The sequence below is a fragment of the Pygoscelis adeliae genome, unplaced genomic scaffold, assembly GCF_000699105.1.
Source record: "Pygoscelis adeliae isolate BGI_AS28 unplaced genomic scaffold, ASM69910v1 Scaffold14, whole genome shotgun sequence".
NCBI classification, from domain to species: Eukaryota; Metazoa; Chordata; class Aves; order Sphenisciformes; family Spheniscidae; genus Pygoscelis; species Pygoscelis adeliae.
The window spans coordinates 12,517,048-12,543,041 of record NW_008825109.1 but is presented as its reverse complement, the minus strand read 5'-3'; the positions used below and the strand labels follow the sequence as shown (position 1 = coordinate 12,543,041).

The following is a 25,994-nucleotide window of genomic DNA, read 5'->3' as shown; positions in this document are numbered from 1 at the left end:
CTCAAGTTGTGAAGAGGCACTGCATTTATTCTAATAATTTAGAACATGTTGGAAGGAAAACAAAAGATGTTTGTGAAAAGTAGCAACATTCCTGACTCTCCTCGTGAAAGAGCCTGTACTGAGTTTAACCTCTTCCCATACCCCACAGTATACAGCATTTCCAGCAAAATGAAGAGGCTAAAGTTGTCTTTCCTAACATTTTTAGATTTAAAAATAAATTTAAAAAAAATAAAAAAAACCTTTCTGACCTTGCTAAATCAACACAGGCAATTGAGTAGTCAAGCTTTTTTTTTTTTCCTGTTTCGCTGTTCAAGATACAGGTTCCCCTTTTATCCGTCCTTGCAGAGAAGGGAGATTAAAACAGAGTCCTTTGTTTACTTACTCAAAGCATAGAAAATGTTAATATTTAATTCAAGTGTCATTCTAGAAGTTGATACTAATTGAAGTTATGTCTCATGATGTAACAGCATTCCACTGGTGGGCTCTTCATCAGCAAAACATAGCAATGTCTTATGTACAAAATAAACCAGCTGCTGAAATATAATGTCCAAAGACTGACTTCTCGCCATGACTAATCCACGTGCCATCGAAGTGCCAAGCATCTGAGCTGGCCAGTTTTGTAATACACACACACGAATTAAGTGCAGAAAACTGTACTAATGTTTAGAGTTTTTGCCTGACATTCAATCCACAAGTTTTTCACAAAAACTATATTTCTTTAATCCAGAACTCTAAACCGTAAACATGTAACTCATGCTTTACTAAGGTGTGCAAATGTATTTCTGCAAGCTGCTGAGAATAATTAAGAGGATTGTCTGATATGCTGTTTTCTTCTTCAACTTTGTTCTACTCAAAATTTGTTATGCAAGATATTTAGTTATTAAACTTTTCTCCAAACCAGCTTACACTGTGAGTGGTTGTACGGATATGCAGCAGAACACTCAGTTAATCTACCGCCAACACCACTAACGCTAACAGCACAGTATCATGTTGTAGCTCTTCTATACGGAGCTAAATCAACTTCAGGAAACTTCCATCTTCATGAAAAAAAAAAAGATAATTTCCCAGTGTAAGCGTAAACAAGTACACAATAAGTGTGGCTGAGACCAAACAATTTTTGTGCCCGAAGTACCTCAAGGATGAACTTACAGTTGTTCTTGAGGTAAGAAGATATACGTGAGCTCACCTAAGCCCTCATTGCAGCAGAGACCTGCCATGGCCAACCACCCCAGTGCTTCAGAAAGGGGCTAGGCAAAACAATTCCCAATTTGCTGAGCCACCTGTCGACTAAGCTGCCTACACCCAGGGTAGGCAATGCCACGGAGCAGAAGCTGCTGTTCTGCAGCCACCAAAAGAAACACAGCAGAGACTGTCCCTGGCCCGAGTGCCACCCGCTGGCCCCAGGCCAAAGCACTGGCCTTCCAAACATGTTGCATGGGGCAGCACTTCATCTCTCACCTACTTGGCTTCAGCTACAGAAAGGTGTCAGGAGTCCCAGCGCAAGAAAACAGGCTGGATCTAAAAGGTGGATACTTTATATCTACTGGCCTTGGTCAAATATGTTTAAAATTTACCAATGTAAAGTATGCAAAACTTATGCATGCAAGAAAAATTCTCTAAAAGGTGGGGGTTTGTTTTTTTGGGTTTTTTTCCAGTGTATTTAAACCTACTTAAAAAGCTGTCATCTGGAAACTTGACTAAGCTAAGGCTAAAGCAAGTTATAACAATTCAAATTATCATGAAAATCAACAGATTTTCAGAATACCTGCCTCCTATTATGTCAGTTTGGGGACTGAACAAAAGAGTAAGCGAAAAATGAGACTGAACAACAACAAAAATCCAGCATCAGTTTAGGGTGTTCAAACTAACCGTGCTGAATGACAACAGACATGTGGCTTTCCCCTGCTATAGGTGGTAATGATGTAGACGTATTTTCTGTCATGCCAGAAAGAGCTAGGTAGAGTTGTAGCTTCAAGGCTATAAGATATTAAAAACATTCACTTCTCTAAGTAATGTCTACCCTCATTATACAGAGTCCAAACACAGTTTCAGAACATAAGCTGCCTTCATTTCACCTAAAACATCCTTTTTACCCCCCCTTAATATCTAGGATTATCAAATATAAGGACCTTGGCAGAATTTAGGTTGCCTGAGTAAAGGATTAATTCTTAACATTCAAGAACTGTGATGCTACATTAATACTTCAAGAATATAAATTAGTCAGCGTATTAAATCCATAAAGCTTGGCACGCAACACAGATCATTAAGAGCTGCCAGCAGAGTCCTAAAATAGTAAAGGTACTGACATCAACAATACTTGGAGAGTAGGAAAACAGTACTTCTGCATCTAGATAAAAGATGACCTATCAAGCTGCTGCACAGGGCTTTAGACAGGCTCTGATGGATTCTTGCAAGTTCTGTAAGCACAGGGCACTAAAAACAGCTGTTTCAGTAGCAGATGTATGAAAACCTTCTGTTTTCTTTGACTAGCAATTTTATATTTGTTTCCACTGTTGAGAACAAAAAAGCAAAAAATTTTGTGCAAGAACTGAGGAATTTTTAATGTTGATCACCTTTCTACAAGTTTACACGAAAGCCATAATTTCATAATACTATGAATATAGCCATCTTCCCATTCAATTCCTAAAGATTAAGCTTGGAAGGAAGGATGGATTTTCAGATTGATCTGTGAAACACGTATTAAAAGAGATTCGGGCTACTAATTCTAAACCAGTCAGCAAGATGCCAAAAACATTCTCATTTGGCCGAAAATCATCTAGGATGCTTAAGTAGAATGAATACATTTGACCAGTGCTGTAATGACTGCAGAAAACCTAAACTTCTCCTAAGGTGATAAGTAAGGGGAGGCGGGGGGGAAATGAAGCTTAGCAAACAAAATAGGACCTACCTACTGGCAGACAGCTGGAACACCACCGGCATGTTGTGAAATGCGGTCATCATTCAGATGTCTCTTAGAGCAGCCCAAGAAAAGCTGCACAATTTCTATTCTTGTGGCAGGCCAGTTCGTAGGGTCCCTTTTACTAAAGTGAAGGGGATTAGCAACAGGCAAGGATGCCACAACTAGTGTAGGTGCGCATAACGACGCTTATGTGTCAGCAGCAAATACTGGCTAGGAATTTGTCCAAATTAGTGCCAAGGCTTGAGATTTAACAGGAGAAAAAGACAAAGACTAACTTGAATTTTGGCAAAGAAAATTTAGGAGGGACTTAATTTGGCTAGCAGCCAAAAACTAGATATATCTTATTAATACAGCTTGAAAAGCAACTCTTCGGCAGGGGGGAAGAAAAGTATGCATTCCTACAGAGCTCCTAAACGAATTGCTTCAGACACTGGCATTTAGCTAAAACATGATCTTGTGTAAGTTGAAAGCTTATATATGCATTAACACACTGCAACACCCATTTGCCTCATTTAATCATCTGAGGCCTTTTACACATTTCCAATTTTACATTTATTCAGATTCTAAAGCCAGAAAGCAGAGACCATATCTACCTTCGTTTTGTACAGCAAGCGGAGAGCAATCTTAAAGAATGAATACATTATTATTGTTCTAAAAATAAAAAGCAAAAATAAAGCTCTGCCTATGTCACTAAGTATGTTATTTGGAATACTTTGCCCCTGCCAACATGACAAATTAGACTTACGTTCTCACTTCACTTTATAAACAATTTTGGTGGTTTATTGTATACAGAGCTAGTTTTAGTGGCACAGATCGCCCTTTATTAGGGTTAACTTTTTATTCATGCCAATGATCTAAAACAAAACGCAGAACGCTGTGGAATGTATGCTCCCACCTGCACGCATTACCATATGTTTCTTCCAATAAGATTAAGAACTTTAACTTTACTAGTTATCAATATTTGAAGTGCTAAGGGTTCAAAATAAAAGTACTCCTAAATACTGCACTTAGGCTTATCAGTGACTTAACGCTCCAGCGTGCCTCTGATTGAATATTAATGTCCAGCAAAGCTCCATATTGCAAAAACATAAGCAACTTCACTGGCAACTAAGTCCACTTCTCTCCAACTTTCAAGTCTTTTGGACTCTATACCACTAATTTGGGAGAATCACTTCTCCCTCCTCTTTAAGGCTTTCCTCACTTCTTCTATTTATTGATCTATTTTACTATTTTACCTTTTGGTTCATATTCTTGAACCTACTTTTCTCACAACACAGTCCATGCAATGGCTGTTTGTTGCCACTGCACTGGCTGCTTTGCTCCTGCGCTACGCTCCTTTCTACCCAGCACCTCCCTGTACGTCACACTGCCTCCTACTCCACTTGTGCGTGCCTTATTCATGTAAGTGGTAAATCCTGTTTTCAGAATAGAGACTAATAACGGGCATTAAATGTGGTCATCAGGCCTATATTTGAGCCTATGCAGCATTGCACAGCAGTAAAAATCCGCAAGCGTAAATACAACAAGAATTCTTCCTATAATGCTTAAACTAAAAGGAAACTGACTGCTATATATGTATATGCAAATAGTTTAAACACGTTACTTACAACATAGAAAATAATTATTGTAGGAAGACTACAGAGAATTTTAAATATATTTTCTCTCAAGCACATAGTAGCCCTGTGTATTGTCTTCTACCTTTTAGAGAAAAAAAAAACGCCTCAAGAAAATGAGGAAGTCACCCGAAACATATTCCTGCTATTGCTTCTTTCCATACACTGAGAATTTGGCACAGTCAAAAGCCTTCCTGAAAATCCTTGCATTCTTTAGAAAATTGCATGTAAGGAAGAGGAAGGGAAGAGAGGAAAATAGCTTCAAAGCTGGGACTTGAGCAGGTTTCCTGTTCAAACTCAGTTGTGAAAGTGTAAGAGGAGGAGGTTTTTTCTCTCTCCCTCTCTGAAACAAGACTCCTACAGACAGATATGACACTATCTCATGGCTGAACTTCAGCAGAACAACCCCACACGTACAGTGGTAGCAGTCAGGAAAACATTTAGCATTTTCAAAGTCAGAGAGACTCAATCCCAGATCTTAAAAGCTTTGAAAAGTATCTCAAAAAGGACATTTTTATTTATAAACAGTCAACCAATCAGCATTCCAAACTGCTGAAAACCACGGTATAAAATGCAGTTTTAAGCTGTCATGTTTTGCTTTTCCAAAAAGCTGAGGTGTAACATGGAAGAAGATGGAAAACAGCTTTCATACTGTTTGATCTATAAAGTCAAACTAATTTAAGACCTCTGGCAGACTTGGGTTAAGTCAACATTTTAAACAAACAGCTTCACCATGGTATTACCAGCCTGCATTTAGAGAACATTTATTTGTTTATAGCAACAAACTCAGAACATTACTGCAATTCAGAAGACAGATAAATATGATATGAGATGTGTCCAGAAGAATTCATTTTATACTTGTGTCTTGGCACATACTAAAAAATGCCATTCAACCACTCCTCTATTACATGTTCAAAGCAAGAAAAAAAAATCTCTTAGGACATAAAATAACAGCCAACATTTCCTTACATAGTTACAGTTTTCAACTTCCTGTCTAAATGCGCAACAACATGAAATAAGTTTGTGGTATAACTTTAAACAGCACACCTAAACAGTGCAATGGCTTTATGTCCCTCTAAACCTAGGAACTGCACATAGGATCACAACCCAACACTTATTCTGTATCCTTTATTTTAATTAAATGAACAACTATTTATGAGTCAAAGCTAAAGCCATCATCCGTTAAAGCTTTCCAACCCTTCACAACAGAAATTTTGCAGTATTATATACCACTAAATATAGGGTAAGAGTTTGAAAATCGCACAAGCGACCCAAGGGAACTGGAAACCATAGAGAAGAACAAAAAGCAGCGAAAGGAATATCCTGTCAGCAAAAATCATGGGATGACTCAACTTGGAAGTGACAGGTCATTCTTTATTCAATAGGGGAACAGAGGGAGTGACGGAGGGAGGGAAAGCAAGAAACTAGATTTCCAACATCATTATTCCTCTGCCCATGAAACTACAGAACAGCTTATATCATATCCCCCCACCCCACCCCTGCCCCAGGCTGTTCCACAGAGAAAATAGTGGAAAGAAAATATTCCATCAATGACCATTTTAACTCAAATGGGGATTGTGCACTGGATGTTCTTCAGCATGCAACCTTCCATTGCATGCCCAGGGAAGCAAGGGAGTCGTGCACAGTGTACATATATGCAACTCATTATATAATACTAGGCTTTTTGGTATTAATGCACTACCACATCATTCATCACAATCCTTTTCATTCAACGTGACAAATAGGAAAAACAAAACAATGCAAAAGTTGGATACTTGTGGTAGGCTGCTTCAAAGACGGTAAGAACAATAGCCGAGCCACCAACCGGGAAGAAAATACTTGCTTGATTCTCACCCATCAAGCTGGCTTGCTTCCTCCCAGAACTAAAAGCTTAGGATTAAATGAGATCCTAACCCCGAATATATTGACATCAGGAAGGCAAGAAGGCCTTGTGTCACAGGCAAAACAGTGCAACAGAGTAAAATGCCAGAAGTGTTAGAGACCCTGAAAATAAAAGTTAAAGAGCATGGAGATTTATGCCTGTAAGATGGTAGCTTGTTAATTCTTTGTTCTGCAAGCTATGCACTTTTGGGGAAGGAAAAAAAAAATTAAAGCATCTCATTTTTGAATGACTAACCAGACTCTGACAGACTCCCGAAGAAAAGAGTGTGGAGATGCCAAACCCCAGCTGTCCTGCTGGAATAACTCATTTGGTAAAGGGAGAAGCTTCAATCTGGACAGGCCCTTGGGTAGTCATGAGACCCAGGAAAATGCTGCACCTCGTAATTTAGGTATGGGACTGGGGAGCGGGGGGGGGGGCAGGAATAGAGCAGAATTTACAGTACAATTTTCATGTGATTCCCCACACACTTTCTTCCTTCCATCAGAAATTTGTCTTAGTGCACTGAGTGGACGGTATTCACTAAATGACCAACTACTCAGTATCTCCCACGACACGTTTTTCAAGGGGCAAGTACTGCCAGGGCATTACTTCTCGCACATGACTGAAACCCTACTTGGAACTCCAAAAGATAGTCTTGTGCAATTTCTTAAAGCAAAACACCGGGGAGACAACTTGCAGAGGCAGCAAGCCTACAGACACTATTCCAATAGCGCATCCGTGTCCTGCGAGTTACCTGCCTTCTACATCCTATGTCCTGCAAACACTTAACTTGTGCTCAGCATGACACAAAGCAGCTGCTTCACAGGCTCAATAAATATATTATTTATAAGCCATTTTCAGACTATAAACTCTTAAAACCAAGGAAAATTGTGAAGTTACCTTTTTACAAGGGAGCCACTGAAATCTAGTGGCTAATCTAAACATGCAGTAGTATATTCGTGTTTTGTTTCTTTAAAGAACTTGATATCTTAATTTCTATTTCAGGAGCAGAATATGCAGTTACAATAATGAGAATTAAAAAAAAAACCACACAAACAACCTTCTAGAAATATTCTAAACCCTCAAGATTTAGGGATCCTTCTATGAAAGTTAATCTAACTAAACAGTAGCAAAAGCATGTATGGGTGAACTCCTGTCAAAAATGTAGGTTTATTACAAGTTCAGGAGGAGGTGGGAAAATCATTGAGGGGCTTGATTCATTTCTTGGCAGGTAAGGAAGACGTGAACATGCTTTAATACAGTTTTGTTTTGACATATTTTCTTCAGGACTCAGTTTTAAATTCAAGTTATTATCAAGTCAAAAGTCTTCAACAGCAGGACAGATTTTTAGAAGTTACACTGTGGAAAAAAATACTACTGTTCATTCTAATGATGCTGAATGTAACTGTTGAAAGCGAAACTTTGTTTTGGAGCTATCTGAAGAGAGACTCCCCTCTCATACAGAAAAGCATGACTTCAACATGTGCTTATTTCTCTAATGCATAAATAAATACAGATTAAGCGGCAGTATTTCGAGCAATGTTTGAATCTTGTTAGGGTTTTCTGTCACTCACTGCAAACGTAACTTAAGGAATTTCATGCTCTTAATACAAATACCGCAAACCGTTGATGATTGCATTTGACTAAGTCAGCTAATTGGTGGCTATAAAAAACAACATACATTGCACAAGGAAACTGTCAAAATGTCAAAAGCTTTTTTTTCCCCTTAACAAGCACCCCTTAATTGCAGAGGAAGAAAAATCTTTTTACTTCTGGTTTAGTTTCAGATTATATTACACAATATATCATTGTGACTGACAGTAGTTAACATTTAGATATTGTTGACCTATGTGGTGTGTCAGGTTTCAAAAGACTCCTAAAGAAAGCTTGAAAATACTTCTACATAGTCAATGCAACCCAAGGAGTCAATCTGCCCAGTGGATAAATATGGTATTAGCTAATGCTCTAAATTAACATGCATTACATTTCCTGGGATGGTTGGTTGAAACATAAGTCTTCCTGGCTGGCAGACAATATTAATAACCCAAATTTTCAACCAACTGAAGTTATAAGTCTTTCAATGGTTTACTTGAATTACATTCTATAGACCTAAATACAGAAGTTTAACTACTTTTTAGGATCAAACCATTACAATTCCAAATGCCACAGATTTTCACATAATATGGGTGGTGACCATAAGAATGAGCTAACCCTCTTTGTAATCCATTTTCAAGGTATAACGTTGCACATTGGGTATAAATAACATGAGATCATAGGTCTAGCATAGTTTTTTTACATTCCCTAGCCTCTCTTCTTATCTCTGTGGTTAATAAATTAAAATTCAAGTTTTCTTGAAAACATTCATTTAAACATTTGCAGTTTCCTATGTATAAATTTCTTTTACAGAAATGCACATACACATAAAATCAGTCATCTTGAAATTCGGGACTACTGTGGAATGTAAAATCTGATTACACAACAGAGGAGGTAAAATGCCAAGTCATATTAGCTCCACGAAGAGCTATGTGGAAATAAAATCTTTCTCTATATTAGCACCACGACAATGTTTCTGCTATTGGAAAAAGAGCTACGCATGTGAAGGAATAAGGAAAGGAGGAGAGATGACAAGGGAAATATCAACAGATCTCAGGAAAACAGAAAATTCAAACACCTGATAAATTACTGGATGCTGAAAGGAAAGAGGCCTAAGTACATAAAAACTTTGGTGGGAAGGGTGGTGGTAGAACAAGTAAAGAAGTCTTTCCATTTCATTATCTACAGTGTTACCCAAGTATTACCCGCAGGTAAGTAAATCCTGCCCATAAAAAAAACAAAACCAAAACCAAACAAAAAACCCACCAAAACCAAGAAAAACCACACCCCAAGAACTCAAAAAGAACACAGATAACAGCAATCCAATTTATGTAGTCTACTGGGATTTCAGAGTAATTTCTGAAGAAGTCATTCAACAAAAGCTTTTAACTAAGCAGTGATGAGGTAAGATGGAAGGTCCAGGCACAGACAAACAGGCAATCAAAAAGAAAAACAGGGCAGGAGCAAACCATCTGTTCCAGCCTGAAGGGAGGTTACTGCAAATTCATGAAGTCTGTGCTGGTAAGCAAAATTCAGAAGTGATCTAGAAAAGAGCGCAAGCGGCAAGATGACCAAGTTTGCTCAGTACAGAGAGAGGCAATGTAGTAAAAACAAGAGGTGGCAAAGATGAACTGACAGAAAAATCATATGGATCTGAGTAACTATGTAGTAAGAAAGCTAAATTCAACACAGTTAAGTGTACAGTGAGGTACATGGTGGAAAGCAACCCTAAGATTTATGGACAATGACGGGCACCAAGCTAACTAGTATTATTCAAAACTTTGAATTTATGACAGATAGTTCCATGAAAGTATTAGTTCAATACATGAAATAGAATCATAGAATCATTAAGCCTGGAGAAAAGGAGGCTGAGGGGAGACCTCATTGCTCTCTACAACTACCTGAAAGGAGGCTGTAGCGAGGTGGGTGTTGGTCTCTTCTCCCAAGTAACTGGCGAAAGGACGAGAGGAAATGGCCTCAAGTTGCGCCAGGGGAGGTTTAGATTGGATGTGAGGAAAAATTTCTTTACTGAAAGAGTGGTTAAACATTGGAACAGGCTGCCCAGGGAAGTGGTTGAGTCACCATTCCTGGAATTATTTAAAAGACATGTAGATGAGGCGCTTAGGGACATGGTTTAGTAGGTATGGTGGTGTTGGGTTGACGGTTGGACTCGATGATCTTGGAGGTCTCTTCCAACCTTAATGATTCTATGATTCTATGATTAAGGTTGGAAGAGACCTTGGAGGTCTCTTCCAACCTTAATGATTCTATGATTCTATGATTAAGGTTGGAAGAGACCTTGGAGGTCTCTTCCAACCTTAATGATTCTATGATTCTATGATTAAGGTTGGAAGAGACCTTGGAGGTCTCTTCCAACCTTAATGATTCTATGATTGTTGGACTCGATGATCTTGGAGGTCTCTTCCAACCTTAATGATTCTATGATTCTATGATTAAGGTTGGAAGAGACCTTGGAGGTCTCTTCCAACCTTAATGATTCTATGATTCTATGATTAAGGTTGGAAGAGACCTTGGAGGTCTCTTCCAACCTTAATGATTCTATGATTAAGGTTGGAAGAGACCTCCAAGATCATCGAGTCCAACCGTCAACCCAACACCACCATGCCCACTAAACCATGTCCCTAAGCGCCTCATCTACACGTCTTTTAAATAGTTAAAAGCAGAATAAAATAATGAAGAAAGGAAGACAGAATGAAACAGAAAACATTACTATAGAATCATAGGATAATTCAGCTCAGAAGGGACTGATGGAAGTCTCTTGTCAAACCTCCTGCTCAGAGCAGGAGGTCACCCATGAGATCAGACCAGGCTGCTCAGGGCTTTTTCCAAGCACGTCTTAGAAGCCTTCAAGGTTTGACAGAGCCTGCACAGCCTCCCTGGGCAACCTCCACCGCCTGCCTGCCCTCATGGGGAAAATGCTGCTTATATCCAGGCTGAATCTCTCTTATCTCAACTTACTCCCATTGCCTCTTCTCATCCCCCCCAATATGCACTGCTGTGAAAAGCCTGGCTCCATCTTCTCAAAGGTCAGCTAATGCAGACCATCCCATAGCTTCCCAGGTTGACTTTTTGGCCTGCCTGCAATTAATCAGAAACCTCTTTGATTCTCCATGACCTTTCAAAGATGATAGAGAGCGGCCTTGCTAAGACCTCCCCCCGTTCTCTCAGCACCACTGGATGCAGCTTAGTGGGTCCTGTGGACTTATGTGGGTGAAGTTTCCTCGAGTAATCTCTGACTCAATCCTTAACCACTGCTCAGGGTTCCTCCCCCCCAACTAAGCACAGTGGTCAGGGAGACCTCATCGGTGAAGACTGAGGCAAAGCAAGGCACTGAGTAGCTCAGCCTTATTTAAGCCTGCTGTCACTAAATCACCTGCTCTTTTCAGCAATAGAACCGCGTTCTCCTTGCTCAGCCTTTTATGATTAGCGTAGCATCAAAACCTCTTCTTGTTACCCTAGACGTCCCTTGAGGCATCAACTCTAGGTTAGCTTCCACTTTCCTAAGACCATCCCTTCATGCCTGGGCAACATGTCCAAACTCATCCTCAGTAGCCCATCTCTACTTCCAGATCCTGCACACTGCCTGCTTGCACTGGAGCTTGACCATAAGTTCCCTGAGCAGCAGAATGGACGCTTCTTGCAATTAGAGGATGCTGCCAGCTTTCCTGAGCCCCTCTGCCCTTCAGAGCTGCCTCCTATGGGATCCCAGATACGAACTTCCGGAAGAAGCCAAAGTCTGCTCTCCTGAACTCTAGGGTCTGTACCCTGCTACTCCTTCCTCACTCCCATCAGGATCTTGAACTCCACTATTTCATGGTCACTGTAGTCAAGAGTACCTACATTACTACATCTCTAAACAGTTCTTCCATTTTAGGGAACAGCAGATCCAGCTGTGTATCACCCCTAGTTGGCCCCCAGTACTTGTATCAAGAAGTTGTCTCTGATACTCTCCAGAAATCTGGTTTGCTTGTGTCCTGCTGTGTTGGACTTCCAGCAGGTGTCAGGATGTTTAATAAAGTTCCCCACAGGAACCATAGACCATGATTCAGAGACTTCCTTGCCTTTAAAGAAAGCTTTGTCCATATCCTCATCCTGAGGAGGGTGGTCTGTAACAGACTAACCAGGGTGGTACCAGCCTCTCCTCTGATCCTGACCCACAAACTCTCATCTTAAACTGTCTTGTCCCACACAAGTACTGCATACATTTGAGCTGCTCCTTCACAAGGAAGGCAACGTCCTTCCTTGTCATCCCTACTTGTCTTTCCTGAAGAGCCTGTATCTGTCCATCATACCACCTCACAAATTCATAGCCCACTCACACCTTGAGAATTTTCCTGGTCCCCCAACTAAAATGCTACTAGAACTAGAAAAGATCTGGAGAACAGCAACAAGGTGGATCAGAGGTTGGAACAAATTTTATATAGGCAACAACTCAGCAGTCAGCTTGGAAAGAGACCACCGACCTGTTGAGAGTATGACAGCAGTCCACAGAACTGTAACGGCAATCAATTTTTAACTGTCTCGTCCACCAGGAGACATGGAAGCCACCAGACAAAGCTTCTAGTGGCAGCCACGTTCAAAAAACAAACAAAAACAAGGCAGTTCTTCATGCAATAGGGAGCACAACTATGGAATTCCTACCCAAAAGACCCTATGGGTGCAAAAAGTTTGCAAGGTTCAAAGGAGACAAGTACATAAAAGAGAGGTCCACTGGGGATTACCAACTAAACAATCTGCAAAGGATCAAGAAAATCCCCCAAAATGAAAGCAGTTGGAGGCTTGGGAGTGTTTTAACAAAGCAGTATCACACACACTGTTTGTACTCCTCTATAAGCACCCATTTGCAGAAATTGCTAGGCAGCCTGAAGTACAACAGCCATCACTATGAAAGTAACAATATTAGTTTATCTGAAGTGCTTCAGATTGACAGTAATTTGTTAAAAATGGGTATTAAATATTTTATTTGCTTCCTCTCAAAATGTCAGACTATGAAAAGTTACAATATGCTGAATTCACTTCTTGTAGACTAAAAATAAATTTCCCGCTATTGTATTCCTGTTTCACCCACAGTTTTCTGTGGGTTTGGATGCTTATGAATATATCTACAGATTATTTACAGAAACATATACAGATTTAGCAATCACTTCTAAAAAAACCTCTTAAGAGATGGATTCATAAAGTTTATGTACAATGAATTATTGATATTAGAACATTATATTTCACTAGACAAGTTGCAGTATCTGTACTCATTTCCCTATTGACCCTATCTTTAAAAAAAAGGTAGCTTTTAATTCAGCTAAATATACACAAAAACAGACTAAGGACACACATATTGGCTGTATTAGGTAAAACAACCCAAAACACACACAATTGCATCCAGATCAGACCTTCATTTTTCTCCTCAAGTTTCCTTCTCTATCAGTTATTCCTTCTTTTACCCTATTCAACCACCTATTTCCTTGTAGCTATTCTAGTAAGCACTCCATGACTGAGGGTGTCTCATTTCCTCTACCTACCTCCATTGTCAGCCACCCCCTTTCAGTCATTTGCATGCATTCCTTTTAATATAAAAAGTCTGTTCTTCATCTGTAATCCAATTTTCACACATTTTTAGGCATCCACAATTGTCATTGATGTCAGCATGAGCTGCAGACAACCAGGATCTTCAGGGACTCAACTCCTTGTCTTACAACTTTTTAATAAGAAACATTTTGAAGCTTCACTTAGTTATGCTACAGTACTTTCTACACTTCAGACTTATGGCTGAACATGTTAAGAGATGCAATAAATAAGTAATGCTCAAAAACATATCATGCAGTGACCTAAACTTCCCAGGAAACCAGATATCTTAAGTTATCCACTCAAAATAAGATAACTCACCTCACATTAAATACAATGAGTAGTATACACAGCTAATTGAAGAGGGTGCTTACCTGAATGACAGCACTAAACCAGCAGGTGTTGCCAACATTCTTTAATCCTACTGGACAGTTGTCTTGCCGCTTTCGATCGTAAGGGTTTGGAGAGTCACTCCATACCTCTGGATGTGTCCTCTTTAAACTTGCTTTATTTTCTGCAATACTGGCTTCTAGAACTCTTCGGGAACAGAAGGGAGGGAAAAATGTGAGAAAAAGCAAAAAAAAAAAAAGACATAGTAAACCACCTTCAGTTACTAATACAGACATCTTAATTACATCATTCACTAACATTGTTACTGAACTTGGTTTTAAATTTATATGCAATAATATGTCTTCAAAAGTAAGATGCTATTTTACTTTTAGGTATGTTACAGTAATTCCATTACCTTTTGGAAAATGGTATCAGTGAGTAAGTGAATCTCCTGTGAGAGCTCTAGATACAAGAGCCATGTCTGTAAGTCATCAATTATTTAAGAACTAGATTCAAATAGGATGGACAACAAGGAATTTTAGGCAGCACTATTAGTATAGTGCTTTCATCTGCAAGTGCTTTTATTGGTATGCAAAGCACAAAGTCACCAATATTTATTTTACTGACAGGAAACCGAAGCTAGCTAGGCAACTTTCACAAATGGAAGACGCTTTTTTAGTTTCCATTTTCGTAACTTATGCAACTGTATTTATCGCTTTACATAGCAAGTAATTACTTTATGAGCCACGGAAAGACATCTCCCCACAATTTTTCAAATGCCAGCCAACAAGTTAATTGTACGTTTCAATGACCACACTCTTTTGCAGGAAACTGCTCCTATGTGATTTATGCTGAATGTCTGTATTTCACATGACAGTGAGATCTGATGTGTGTTATGCTCCCAAACTCAAGCTTCACTCAACACAGTATTTCTGCATCAGCACATATCCTTAGCCCGGTGACAAAGAACACCTTAAAGGTAATCTGTGGTAGCCACAAATTCTAAATAGAAAGATGGAGATGGATACACTCAGGTCATATAACAATGGCTCTAACTAATAGGCAAAGATGCCTGGCGTGTGCACTACTGACACAGTTACTATCCCCAACCGCCTAGCCCAACCGTCATACAAAGGGCTGAGCTGCTATTGAACTACTACGTTTGCCAAGCACAGGATTTCAGGAGCTGCGTAACAAGCATCGAAGTAATCTGTGTGTCCCGAAGGGTTGCCCCCTTCTGTTCTGGACTCACTAAACATCAAAGAAAGGCAGGTCTAGGCTGGTCTGCAAATGTAGTTACTAAAGGACAAAGTTTAAATATCTTTGAAAAAAACAAAGAAACAGGGGGGGGGTGGAGGGACACCACAAAAAACAACTACACAATGTAATCCCTCAATTTTATAACTGTAAATTTTTGTTTCAAGTTATGCTCTTGTCAAAGTAAGAAAAGGTATCTTACAAGATATACAAGAACTATGAAACATGAATTTACTGCAGGTAACTGCTTTGGGGGACATACTAATTTGTTATTGCTACTTATTTTTTTTTGGAGGGGGGGGGGAAGCATGCAGAATTTGAGAGCCCATTTGGTATAAATACCACTTTTGCATCAATACGTCTCAGGAAGAACCTAAAACTTGTAATTTCCTAAGGATTAATCAATTTCTGACATTCAGTTTTTGACATATTACCCCGTAAACAGCACATCTTTTTTCAAAAGACACTGAAAGGACAGCTATATAATCCCCTAAGACTTTCTGCTCAGACATCTCTTCAAACAATGCACAGGGATGGAACCTGATTCTTCAGTGGTAAAAGACTCTTACACTAGCAATGATAACGTTATCTCCTAAGCAAACCCCAAAATGTAAAGAACCAGTCAAATTCATTTCCCTTCTCACTGATACAATCCTTCAAAAATGTTAGCTGACCAGTGTATCTCTGCTTTGGAAGTAAAGGTTATTTGATGGGGACATTAAAAATTAATTCAAAACAAACGTCATACGTATTTCAAATAATTTCTCATTCAGGTAGAAATACCTGAACTCTTGTTTAAACTAAACTGAAAGGACCTTTAAAACTGAAGGGACTCTGACAGACTGGAATAAATTTAGCATGATGATGTAACAGGACTACAATACCTACTCCATACCACTTTTGTTTCAAGGAAACAATCAAACTTACCCCCCCCAAGCTCAAGAACATTTCAAGATATTTCAAGATTCAAGTTCAGAAAAAAAAAATATATATTCTCAAATTGAAATAGTTCCCTGACCCCAAGGGTAACTTAATTACCTGCTAAAACTTCTTCCTTGTGTTTGTTTTTTGTATTTCTTTAGCAGGTGAGGAATTTCCTCATCTCTAGCTCCACCTCAAATCTGTTTCCATCAAAGTAAAGTATTTGATTCTCAAAGCTTCATTATATTTTTCCTTATTTTTACTTATAACATTATCTGTACTCGGAGAGCACATGCAATAGCTGCACACCCTATGTGCCAAATTCTTTTTCAGCCATAATGATAGCTGTGATGCAAACTGAAATAAAAGTGAGCACAGTGAACAGGAACCTAACGATCAGCTCAAAACCTACACAAATAAATGTATTTAACAGCATAGTGAGTATCTCTCTTATACTATAACGTTCACTACATTATATTCATACAGTCCTGGTTTGGGAGACTACCTTTACAAAGCATCTTACTCACACATCACTCTCAACAAAACAAGCATCTTTCCACAAAGTTAGTACAAGGATTTAGCAATCACGCAGCCGAAACACCCTCTTTGTGACCCTTAGAGACCACAGAGGCAGTCGCTAGCAGCAGAGCCATAAGCTACGTGCAGGGTATGGCATGCCTCTAGCCTCACGGGACCAAAGGCTTCCCCACCTCCAAATGTTGGAATCTTGTTTGGAGGGAAACTCTGGAGTGAGGGTTAGTTAATGCCAGGCTTGGCATGGGGCTTGAAAGCAGTGTTTTATTTCTCTCCATAACAAGCTGGGCACAGCCAAGCAGCTTTGCAGAGCTGCTTGCATGGGGCTCGCCAGACAATGCAGTAAGCCTCAGGCAAAGCGAGTCCACAGCACAAAAGTTCAACCAAACCATTTTGAGGAAGCCCACTAAACACGCTGCAGAAAAGCCCACTCCAGCAGGCTACTCGGCTAAAAGAACAAGGAAAGGTCTTTATGCTGTGACTGTCTTACAGCTGGACACCCAGCAATATCCCCAGCGCTACATCCCTCCCCAGTTTCACCTTTGATCTATACACACAATGCTTAACCACAGCGCAGAGTCCCCAGCAGTTTCAATGCCCATGTTAAAAAAAAAAAAAATGCCTAGGGGTTGTGCACATCCTTATGCACTTACCGTATGGGCTCTCTTTTTAATATGGCTACTACCCTAAGCACAACACAGGCCAGCTAATTTCTCTTTTCAGCCATATCTTAGTCGCTTCCCCAGTGAAGCCCTATCCGGCTAGCCTCATTCTCCTTCAATCCATGAAAAGTAATATAAACAGGAGAAACTTTTTCATATTAGGAAATAGACTGATCACGCACATTTCCCTGGGAGATTTAAAGAGGGAATAGTAAAAAACTTTAAACGTGCCATGTACAAGATGTTCAGCTTGGACAGTCGGACATTTCAGCTGCACTCTTCTCAACACCTACACAGTAATCAGATCCATCCTCATTAAGTAGCACAAGGCAATTACATTCAGGACGACAAATTCTACGTGCCTTACAACATTAATTACACAACTGAAGAAATTCCATTAATGCTCCCTTGGAAACCTTAACAATATCAGCGCAAATTAGGTTCCAAACCACTATGAATACTTTTGAAAAAATATCCTCCACACCAAAGACTGTTTAAATACGCACACATCCTACATTATTAAAAATGAAAGATTTCCATAGCTGAATTTGCTTATTATTTACTTCCTATTTGATTTCTGCTTCTTACTTAACCTAGAAAAAACAAAAGTAAATGGCTGCAGCATGACTTGTTTACAACCACAGTGTTCTACTTTTTGTTTTGAGAAGTCCTGCACAGATACTGTGCTTTCTATTGGAATGCCAACATTCTTCTGTGGGGTGTTAACGAAAAAGTGATATTTTTTTTTTATTTAAAAAAAAAAACCACAAAACCAAAAACTGGTCTGAAGTCCTGTCCAAAAGGAAACTGACTGAACAGTTCAGATCAAGAATTCAAGAACTCTGAACTTCCTGTATTTGTACAGCTCTGACATAATTTGCCATCAACTCAGGGTATATGTAACCGAGTTGATTTAATACCCCCAATGCTGCCAAAACCCTGAAGATTCTCACTCTTCTCTGCCTCCATTCACAAGCAAAGTCCCATTTCCCTTTCTTGTGCCATGATACACTCTGGATCTTTTAGTGAGTTTTTTTGTATGGCCTTGGGAGATGGATTCATGCAACAAACACTCCAAAGAACACTACGGCAAGTAGAGAAGATGTGGTACGGTGCGCAGGCCATATCCCCCTTGGTAGCCACAAGCTCTTAATTTGGCACATGCTATTGTCCGTAATTTCGCCATCAAATATACATCTCTCTCATCAGAAGACCAGCATTTTTCTCTGTATATAATTGAACAGATTGCCTGCATGCCTTTGTACATACAGGGGAAAAAAGTGGCATACTTTGTTATTTTCTGCAACCAGAAAAAAATAGACCATAGTTTAAGTAGTATGTATTTATAATACTTAGTTATGGGCTAAGCAGATAAGACCAAAAAGGGCTTTTTAATCTGAGAAGTGAAAAAACAAAGTCTACAGGAAAAAACCTGAAGCTTCAAGGCTCTCAAGAAGTGAGCATAGCAGAAGCAGCCAAACTTGGGGAAGGAAAAAAAGGAAAAAAAAGATTTCCATATCCAGAAATAGGTCCACCTTTCTGACTGTCTGCCTAAATCATAACTCTAATTATGACAATTCTGTCCTTCAAAAAGGAACATGCAAGAGATGAACTTCTGAATCAGAACTGGACAGAACTCCCACCATAATCTTGTATACATGCACATACTGAGGTCTTAGGGAAAAAAAAACAACAAACCCAAACCTTAAAAACCTCTTCCAATTATTAATGAGAATACAAATCCCCCTCATCCCATCTTTCTCTCCTAAAAGATGTTATCTTGAAGCCATATAACAAGATGGCTTTTATCACAAATGGGAGGAGGGAGGGAAGGGTATGTTTATTCTCACAATTAGTACATTTATTTTTCAAAAGGAAAAAGAAAGTGACTGTGGATAAAGTAACATTCTCCATATTCTGAGTTGGACTATTCTGATAAGTCATTTAGTCTGTCAAATACAGTGAACTGAGGAAAAGAATTATTGTGGTGAATCTCCCCCATCTAAATCAATTTTTATAAAATTAGTCTTTTAGAAGCAGGCAGTACTTAACCTTCTAACACAAGGATCAAATCATTGCCCTTCTCCCCTAGAACAAGGCCAGCCACAGATGAAAAAAACCAACACCCCTCCCACACAACCCTACATCCAGGCTTAGTTCAAGTCCCAAATATTTCATAATTGTATCTATATTTACATAGAAACACACACTGTACAAAAAGTTATTGTAAAACCTGAACAAAAGTTAACTTACAGACTCTTATCACATCCAAGTTGAGAAAGTTAAGTTCATAAAACTTTAAGCCAAGAAGTTAACTTCACTCAAAGCTTATAAATCCTATTTGTTAAATAGGTTAATAACATACTTTATCAGCTAATACACAGCAGCTGCTCTTAGTATACTCAAGTCATAGCATTACTATCCCCTCCCTCAAACTCAGCAATAGCACAGAGGTAAGAAAATGTTACTGCAAAATGAACACTGCAAAAAACAGGACAAAGAATTTTTTAGCTGCTTAATTATATCTTGTTTTCATTGCTTTTTACCTGATTCACAAGAGAAACTCTTAGTTTTAGATCCTATTTAAATATGACCGTATATCCTCTATCTCCATCCACTTCCTCAATATTTAAACAAATACATCAACATGAAACATACTATTAAATCCTAGCCCACACATAACAGACTATTTTCCAGTGTAGAACATACAATACATTAAAGCAACATCCTGAAGCCAGGCATATCAGTAGCACAAGTGAAAGTAAACAAGTTATTCTTTGTTAAAGTTAAAAAAAGCAATACAGGCCAATCTCCAACTCTTTAATTTAATTTCTGCTTTATATAAGTTGTTCGTTTACCTGCTAATGGCTTGTTCCTCATCTGTTATTCCAGTCTCCCTGAATGCCCTGTTTGATTCCTCCAAACTCAAGGCAATTGCCCTCTGAAGATCATCTTTATCATCTCCAGTGAGATCAATCACATCTGAAAAGCAAAACTATCTTTCTCAAAATTAAAAGTGAAACAGAATGAAAGGCAAGTCTTACTGTAGAGGAGAGAGAGCCCACATGGATTGCTGAGCGCCATTCCAGTCCACCCCTCCTGCACCTTGCGCTCTTCCAACCACTAACCCTGCTAACAGCTCCCTTCCACCTCCAAGCCAGATAAAAACCTCAGCAGCTTGCTCTTGCTAAGATATGACAGGCAATAGTCTTCCTTCCTCCTAATGATCTTAAGTTTCACAAAGCTATGGGACAAATTTAGGAATCCATGGTTTCTGAAAGCCCTCTTAAAGCAATACACTTGAATGTATTACTTCAGCTACCATAATCAGTTGCTTCCAGGGAACACATCATGAAGACAGCCTTCTCTTAAAAAGGATACCTTAACCAAGCATAGTTGTTTTTCCCTCCTCATGAAGGAACGCATGCGGAGTTTTCCCAAAACAGCCCCAAATTCTACAAGTATTTCTATGCGCTGGTGAGCCAAATACTTTCATACAGTTTCATAACATGGGGGAGAGCTCCTTACTTAGAACCTAATTATTTTCTATCCTGTCTGTGCATTCCTTTTCTGAAGGTATGTAAATCCAATTTCTGTCTACTGGAAGTATCCCATCTCAACAGGAGAAGTAAGAAAAAAATACTGAAGTCAAAATGAGGATCCATACTTGGACATGTGGGGAATGCTGGATGGGCTACCAACTGGGTAATGGAGATGAAAACAACCCTACTTCTGCCTTCCTCTCCAGCTACCATTATCTAAAGAATGAGATATTAACATCCCCCATAAACCTCCCTGTTTCCTGAGGGTAGCGACAGCACTCCCCCTCCCGAGTAAGGAGGGATTTCACTACCCACATCACACCGTGACACCAATCATCCCCCCGTTGGGCACAGCCATACTTCCAGAGCAGCCAGGGCCAACAGGAATGTCCATCAACTGCCCGAGACCTTCAGAAAAAACAAGGTCATTGGTTATCATGATTTCAAGGGCCAAAAGTCTCAATTTGCAAGTCAGACAGACAGAGAGAGAGGGGAGAGTGCAAACAGACTTTTATTAGACAGACACACACTCGGAGCACTGGCTGCTTTTAGTCTCCCTCCTCCAAGGCCAAAGTTTACCCAAAGAACTATGAAAGGGACTACCCTCCAGCCTGGAGTTTGGACATTAAAAGCTAAAAGATTCTGGGAGAAAGAGATACAGATTCAAAACTGATGATTGCTCACAAAAAGAGATGAGCAGCTTGTCTGCATTTCTCCTTCCACAGGCCAGCTCAATTACTCATACCCAAAGAGCTTCTCCATCTAACTTCTGAGTTTTCTCCCGGATGGGCTGACTCGCTGTGGAGACAGCTTCCCCCATTTCCCTGGGCTTACTTGTCTGTGACATTTCTCATTGGATTGAAATAGAACACTGAACTTATGATACAAATATCATTGCCATAGCTGTGTATGAACAGAAAGTGGAATGACTTGTCCTCACAGAACGCTGAAACCAAACAGAAGTTGTAAAAGAAACTTTGCTGTTAACACTAGCATCTTCAAAAACTAGTTTTCAGCTTAGCCCTGTTTCCCCCAAATAAAGATGGTTGAATTTCTATTTTATTTAGTGAGCCTTTAAAGGAAGCAGTCTTACCTGCAAAGTAAACTGGGCAAATTTTCATGATCTGGAAGTATGGAAAAACACTATGACCACAAAAGCACTTCATAATTTTATTCTTATGTCTTTTATAGTCAGTTCAGATCTTCCAGCATATCAGAAGGATACTTAACTCAGATGCCTGCTTTAGTACTTCCGAAGGAGAATTTCAATTACAAGAACCACCAGCAGAAGTCTCACCCAGAGGAGTTTTGCTACATGAACTGCCATGTTGAGAAAAATGTAATTCGGGCTAAAATAATACGTCAGCCTGGGTCACATGCAAGCATGACTCTGTTCTACAGCCTGAGAGCAGGAGAAAGGCTAGAAAGGTTGACAGCGATGAGGGGATGACCACACACACTGCCTCTAAAATGTGGTGCTTTTGTTGTATTTTCTACCCATTTGCAGGTAGTCACACACAAGCACCTCATCTCCACTAGAGACAAGCCATTTTTCTGAAAGTAGTAACAGTGGTCACAACTGAAGATGGAGTGAGCCTCAATCCAGCAGCCACACAGGTTGATGGAGAAGTACGGGATTACTCCGATCACTCACTTACAGAGGGGAATATTCCTTTAGCTAGTCTCTAGTCAGGTAAGAGTGATGAAATTCTTATACAAGAATAAAGAAGAAAGTTAGATTAAGAAGTAAGCTCCTTTATATGGGTAGTATTATTTAGAAAAGAACTCATAACCTAGCTGAAAACTATGTGGTTAACAAAGCTCCCACTGTTATACCCCCAAAAAAAAAAATCATCCATCAAGGTCAACTCCAACTCACACTTTCATTAAATTATTCAACTTCTTTGCACCTTCCTAGCTCCTTAATCTTTATTAATCTATACCACCACCCTATGTGTTCAGAAGTTTATTACCATTCATATTACCAGTGATTACATCGCTTTAATATTAAAACCCAAATCCTTGACTTCTGCTTGGTTTCAGAAAGCAGATCAACGCAACGGTTTCCTTTGGCATGCAAGAGTTTTGGAGCAGACAGTACAGGATTCTCTTTAGAAATGTTATTTTCACATATACATCGTTCCTGATCTGCATGAAAAAAGACAATACAGTGAAGACCTGCTGCCAGATACTACCACCACATGTGAGTGGTGCAATCAATTTATGTCACAGAGGGTTCACCTAGCATAACATGTCAGAAAAATACATTTCTAAATATCAGCTGATCCTTGGTAACCTACTCCATGCAAGCCTTTAGCTTGTAGCAAATGTAAACTAGAAATGTTTTGGATATTTAAGCTAATGTATTTTAGCTCACATTTGCTGTACTTGGAGCAGGTCCAAGGTCTTTTTCAGCATCCCAGCTGACACAAACTCATTAAGCTGCAACAGCTCACGTATGACTTGAATCCTAAGTCAGAGGATTACAAAGAGGAAGTAATCAATAGAAGTCATACAGAAGGGGAACAGTCTGCAACTAAACTCTTTAAAAGAAAAAAAAAAAAAATCAGTTTGTCTGCACAGTTTGCATTCCTGTCAGTTGGTTATAGATTATACAAATGCACATATACTACATGAAATTCATGCAGGTGTTTTGTTTTAAAATATCTTGATGTTTTGTAAATTCTTACATAGGGATTTTTTCTTTTAGTGAAAAGATGTCCAATTTTCAAGCAGTTATTCTACAAGTATGATCACTTTGCCTTCTCTCACAATCATTAATAAATTCAACATTAACCTACTTTTAAAACACTTATTTTACTTCAATTTTATAGTGTTAATGCAAATCTGTGACTGTTTATTTTATAGCAGTTAGTAGTGGAATTCATTCATGAAACTGATCTACGGAAGTTTCCTATCTGACCAACTGATTTCTGCGTTCAAGGTCTGAGTTTGAAGAAAAAGCTGACTTCTACCCAAAGTACTTATCAGACACAAATGAGTTTCCTGTGATAGGCTGAGGGATGCATTTCATAAAGGAATTAAGAATAACATCACTTCTCCAAATTTATAGTTACCTGACTTTAATTTACATATGCCAGTTTTGTAATACTCCTCATTTAGGCCACAGAATGCTTTAGTTATCACTGGCTCATCCTCATAAAGATACTTATTGTATATCACATAGCCTTAGAAAATGCAAACGTTCTTAGCTAAGCCATGGCTACTAAACAAACAAAAAAGTTTGCTTCTGAAAAAATTCTTCATGAACAAAGAAACTGCTCATCAAAACAGTCTGGCTTAGTGCATTCATGATGTTTATTCAACTAAAATTAACATGCAGAATTATTCAACTGTTTTACTAAGAAATGTATTTTTTGTTTACAACATTATTATATAACAACATGTGCTTCTCGTACATAAGATCCAGAGAGTTTGACATGATTTATAATTCTACAATGCAATTTAAGTTGTATATTGATATTTGTTACAAATATGCTAGTGTATATATAGTAAATGCACACACTATATCTATCTATCTATATCTTCTTTCTTTTCTAAAAAAACTTATCTGTTTAATTAGGAAGTTTCTATCACCATTTAAATAAATGGTTCTTACTTGGTAAGTGCCTAGGTCATTAAAATAATTACTGTGTTATTGACTTGTTACTTATACCAAGAGGAGGCAGAGAGTAGGAACTTCAAACTTAAGTAGGCTGGGAAACTCAGCATGAGGGACAGATCTGAAGTAGCATTTGAACCCAGAGACAGGCAATAAACAACCACAGTGATGCAACCGCTGGCACAGGGAGAGGAAAATGAAGGGGCAGGCCTGATGGGTTCAATGGACAGGTGCCAAGTATGGAAATCCAGCAGCAAGACTTCAATTTCAACACACCAACAACATAAAAAGAGGGAAAAAAAGAAAGAAAAAATGGAGTTGAAACTACATCAGGTTTTTTTTATTACAAGCAGAGCTAAGCAAGATCCTATATTTCTACATGACATTAAACGTCATGATGGTCTTGAGTTCCTACATTAAAAGGCATTTAATTGGCTGTATATGCCAATTTTGTTTAAAACCAGATGAGGAAAGAATACACAGGATCTCAGCAGCTGCTTAGCCAACCCGAACAGCTCTATTGATGAAAGAGCTAGCAAATGTTAGCCACCACTATCTTACAGGAACTTCCTCATATCAGCTGCATTTACACTGTCCTAGGATAACACCACCTTAAAACTGACAATTCTCACACTGACAAGGATGGGAAGGAAAGAGGTAGTCATGGAACAAAGGAACAAGTGAATCTGTAAGATAAAAGGAGGACCTCAAGGTACAAGACTCCTGACATTTTGAAGTAGGGACCCTGCCATACCAAGCTGGAGACACTCCCAGGAACCTGGATGGAGATGACACAAATAATCCCTGAAACAGAGGGAATGTCATGAAGACACATAGCAATATCCAAGTTAGGTAAGGTGACAGAAGAAACTAGTGTCAAATTCTACTCACAGAAACAGTAAAATGCACAGCTGTAGAATGAGAACTGACCAGGACTTGTGCCAAGAAGGATCTAGGAGCTACAGCTGATTCGTGTTCTACCTGCAATTCACATCATCACAGCATTGAAGAAAATATCAAGTGTTACACTGAGGTATATTGTCAGAGTACTACATGGACATTTACGGAGATTCACCCATTTTTCTTGAGAACTCAGCTGAAGTCTTGGTTATTGTTTTGAATGCCACAGTTCATGAAAAAGGCAGAACAATTAGAAAAGGTCCAGAAGAGAGAGAAAAATTGACAATAGGTATAGGAAATACATCCAAAGACTTGGAAAGAATTTGGGTTGTTTAGTTTAGAGCTGAGAAAACTCTGAGGGGACATTATGATACACTGTCTTCAAGCATGCAACCCTTCATCTAAGACAAAAGGAATGAAGTGTACTATAATACTCATAGGGGATAGCACAAAGAATAAAAGACTTAACCTGAAGCAAGAGGGATTTAGGCAAGACATTAGGAGTCTAAAAGTAAGGACAGTGAAGCACCAAAACAAATTACTCTATCAACTTTTTAGAGTTTCTACAACAGAAGGGTTTTTAAGAAAAATGTTATATAGACATCACTTAGGGAGGTTTTAGGTGCAGTCAAGTCTAC

The 25,994-nt window shown here is 39.0% G+C and overlaps 1 protein-coding gene across 1 annotated transcript in view; it reads right to left on the bottom strand.

The window, feature by feature from the left end:
* USP25 (ubiquitin specific peptidase 25) overlaps window positions 1-25,994 on the bottom strand; it is a 96,536-nt gene that overhangs the window by 61,847 nt on the left and 8,695 nt on the right. The window contains 2 exon segments of the mRNA XM_009327891.1: window positions 13,963-14,125; window positions 20,151-20,274. Of these exon segments, the coding sequence (XP_009326166.1) occupies window positions 13,963-14,125; window positions 20,151-20,274 (287 nt within the window).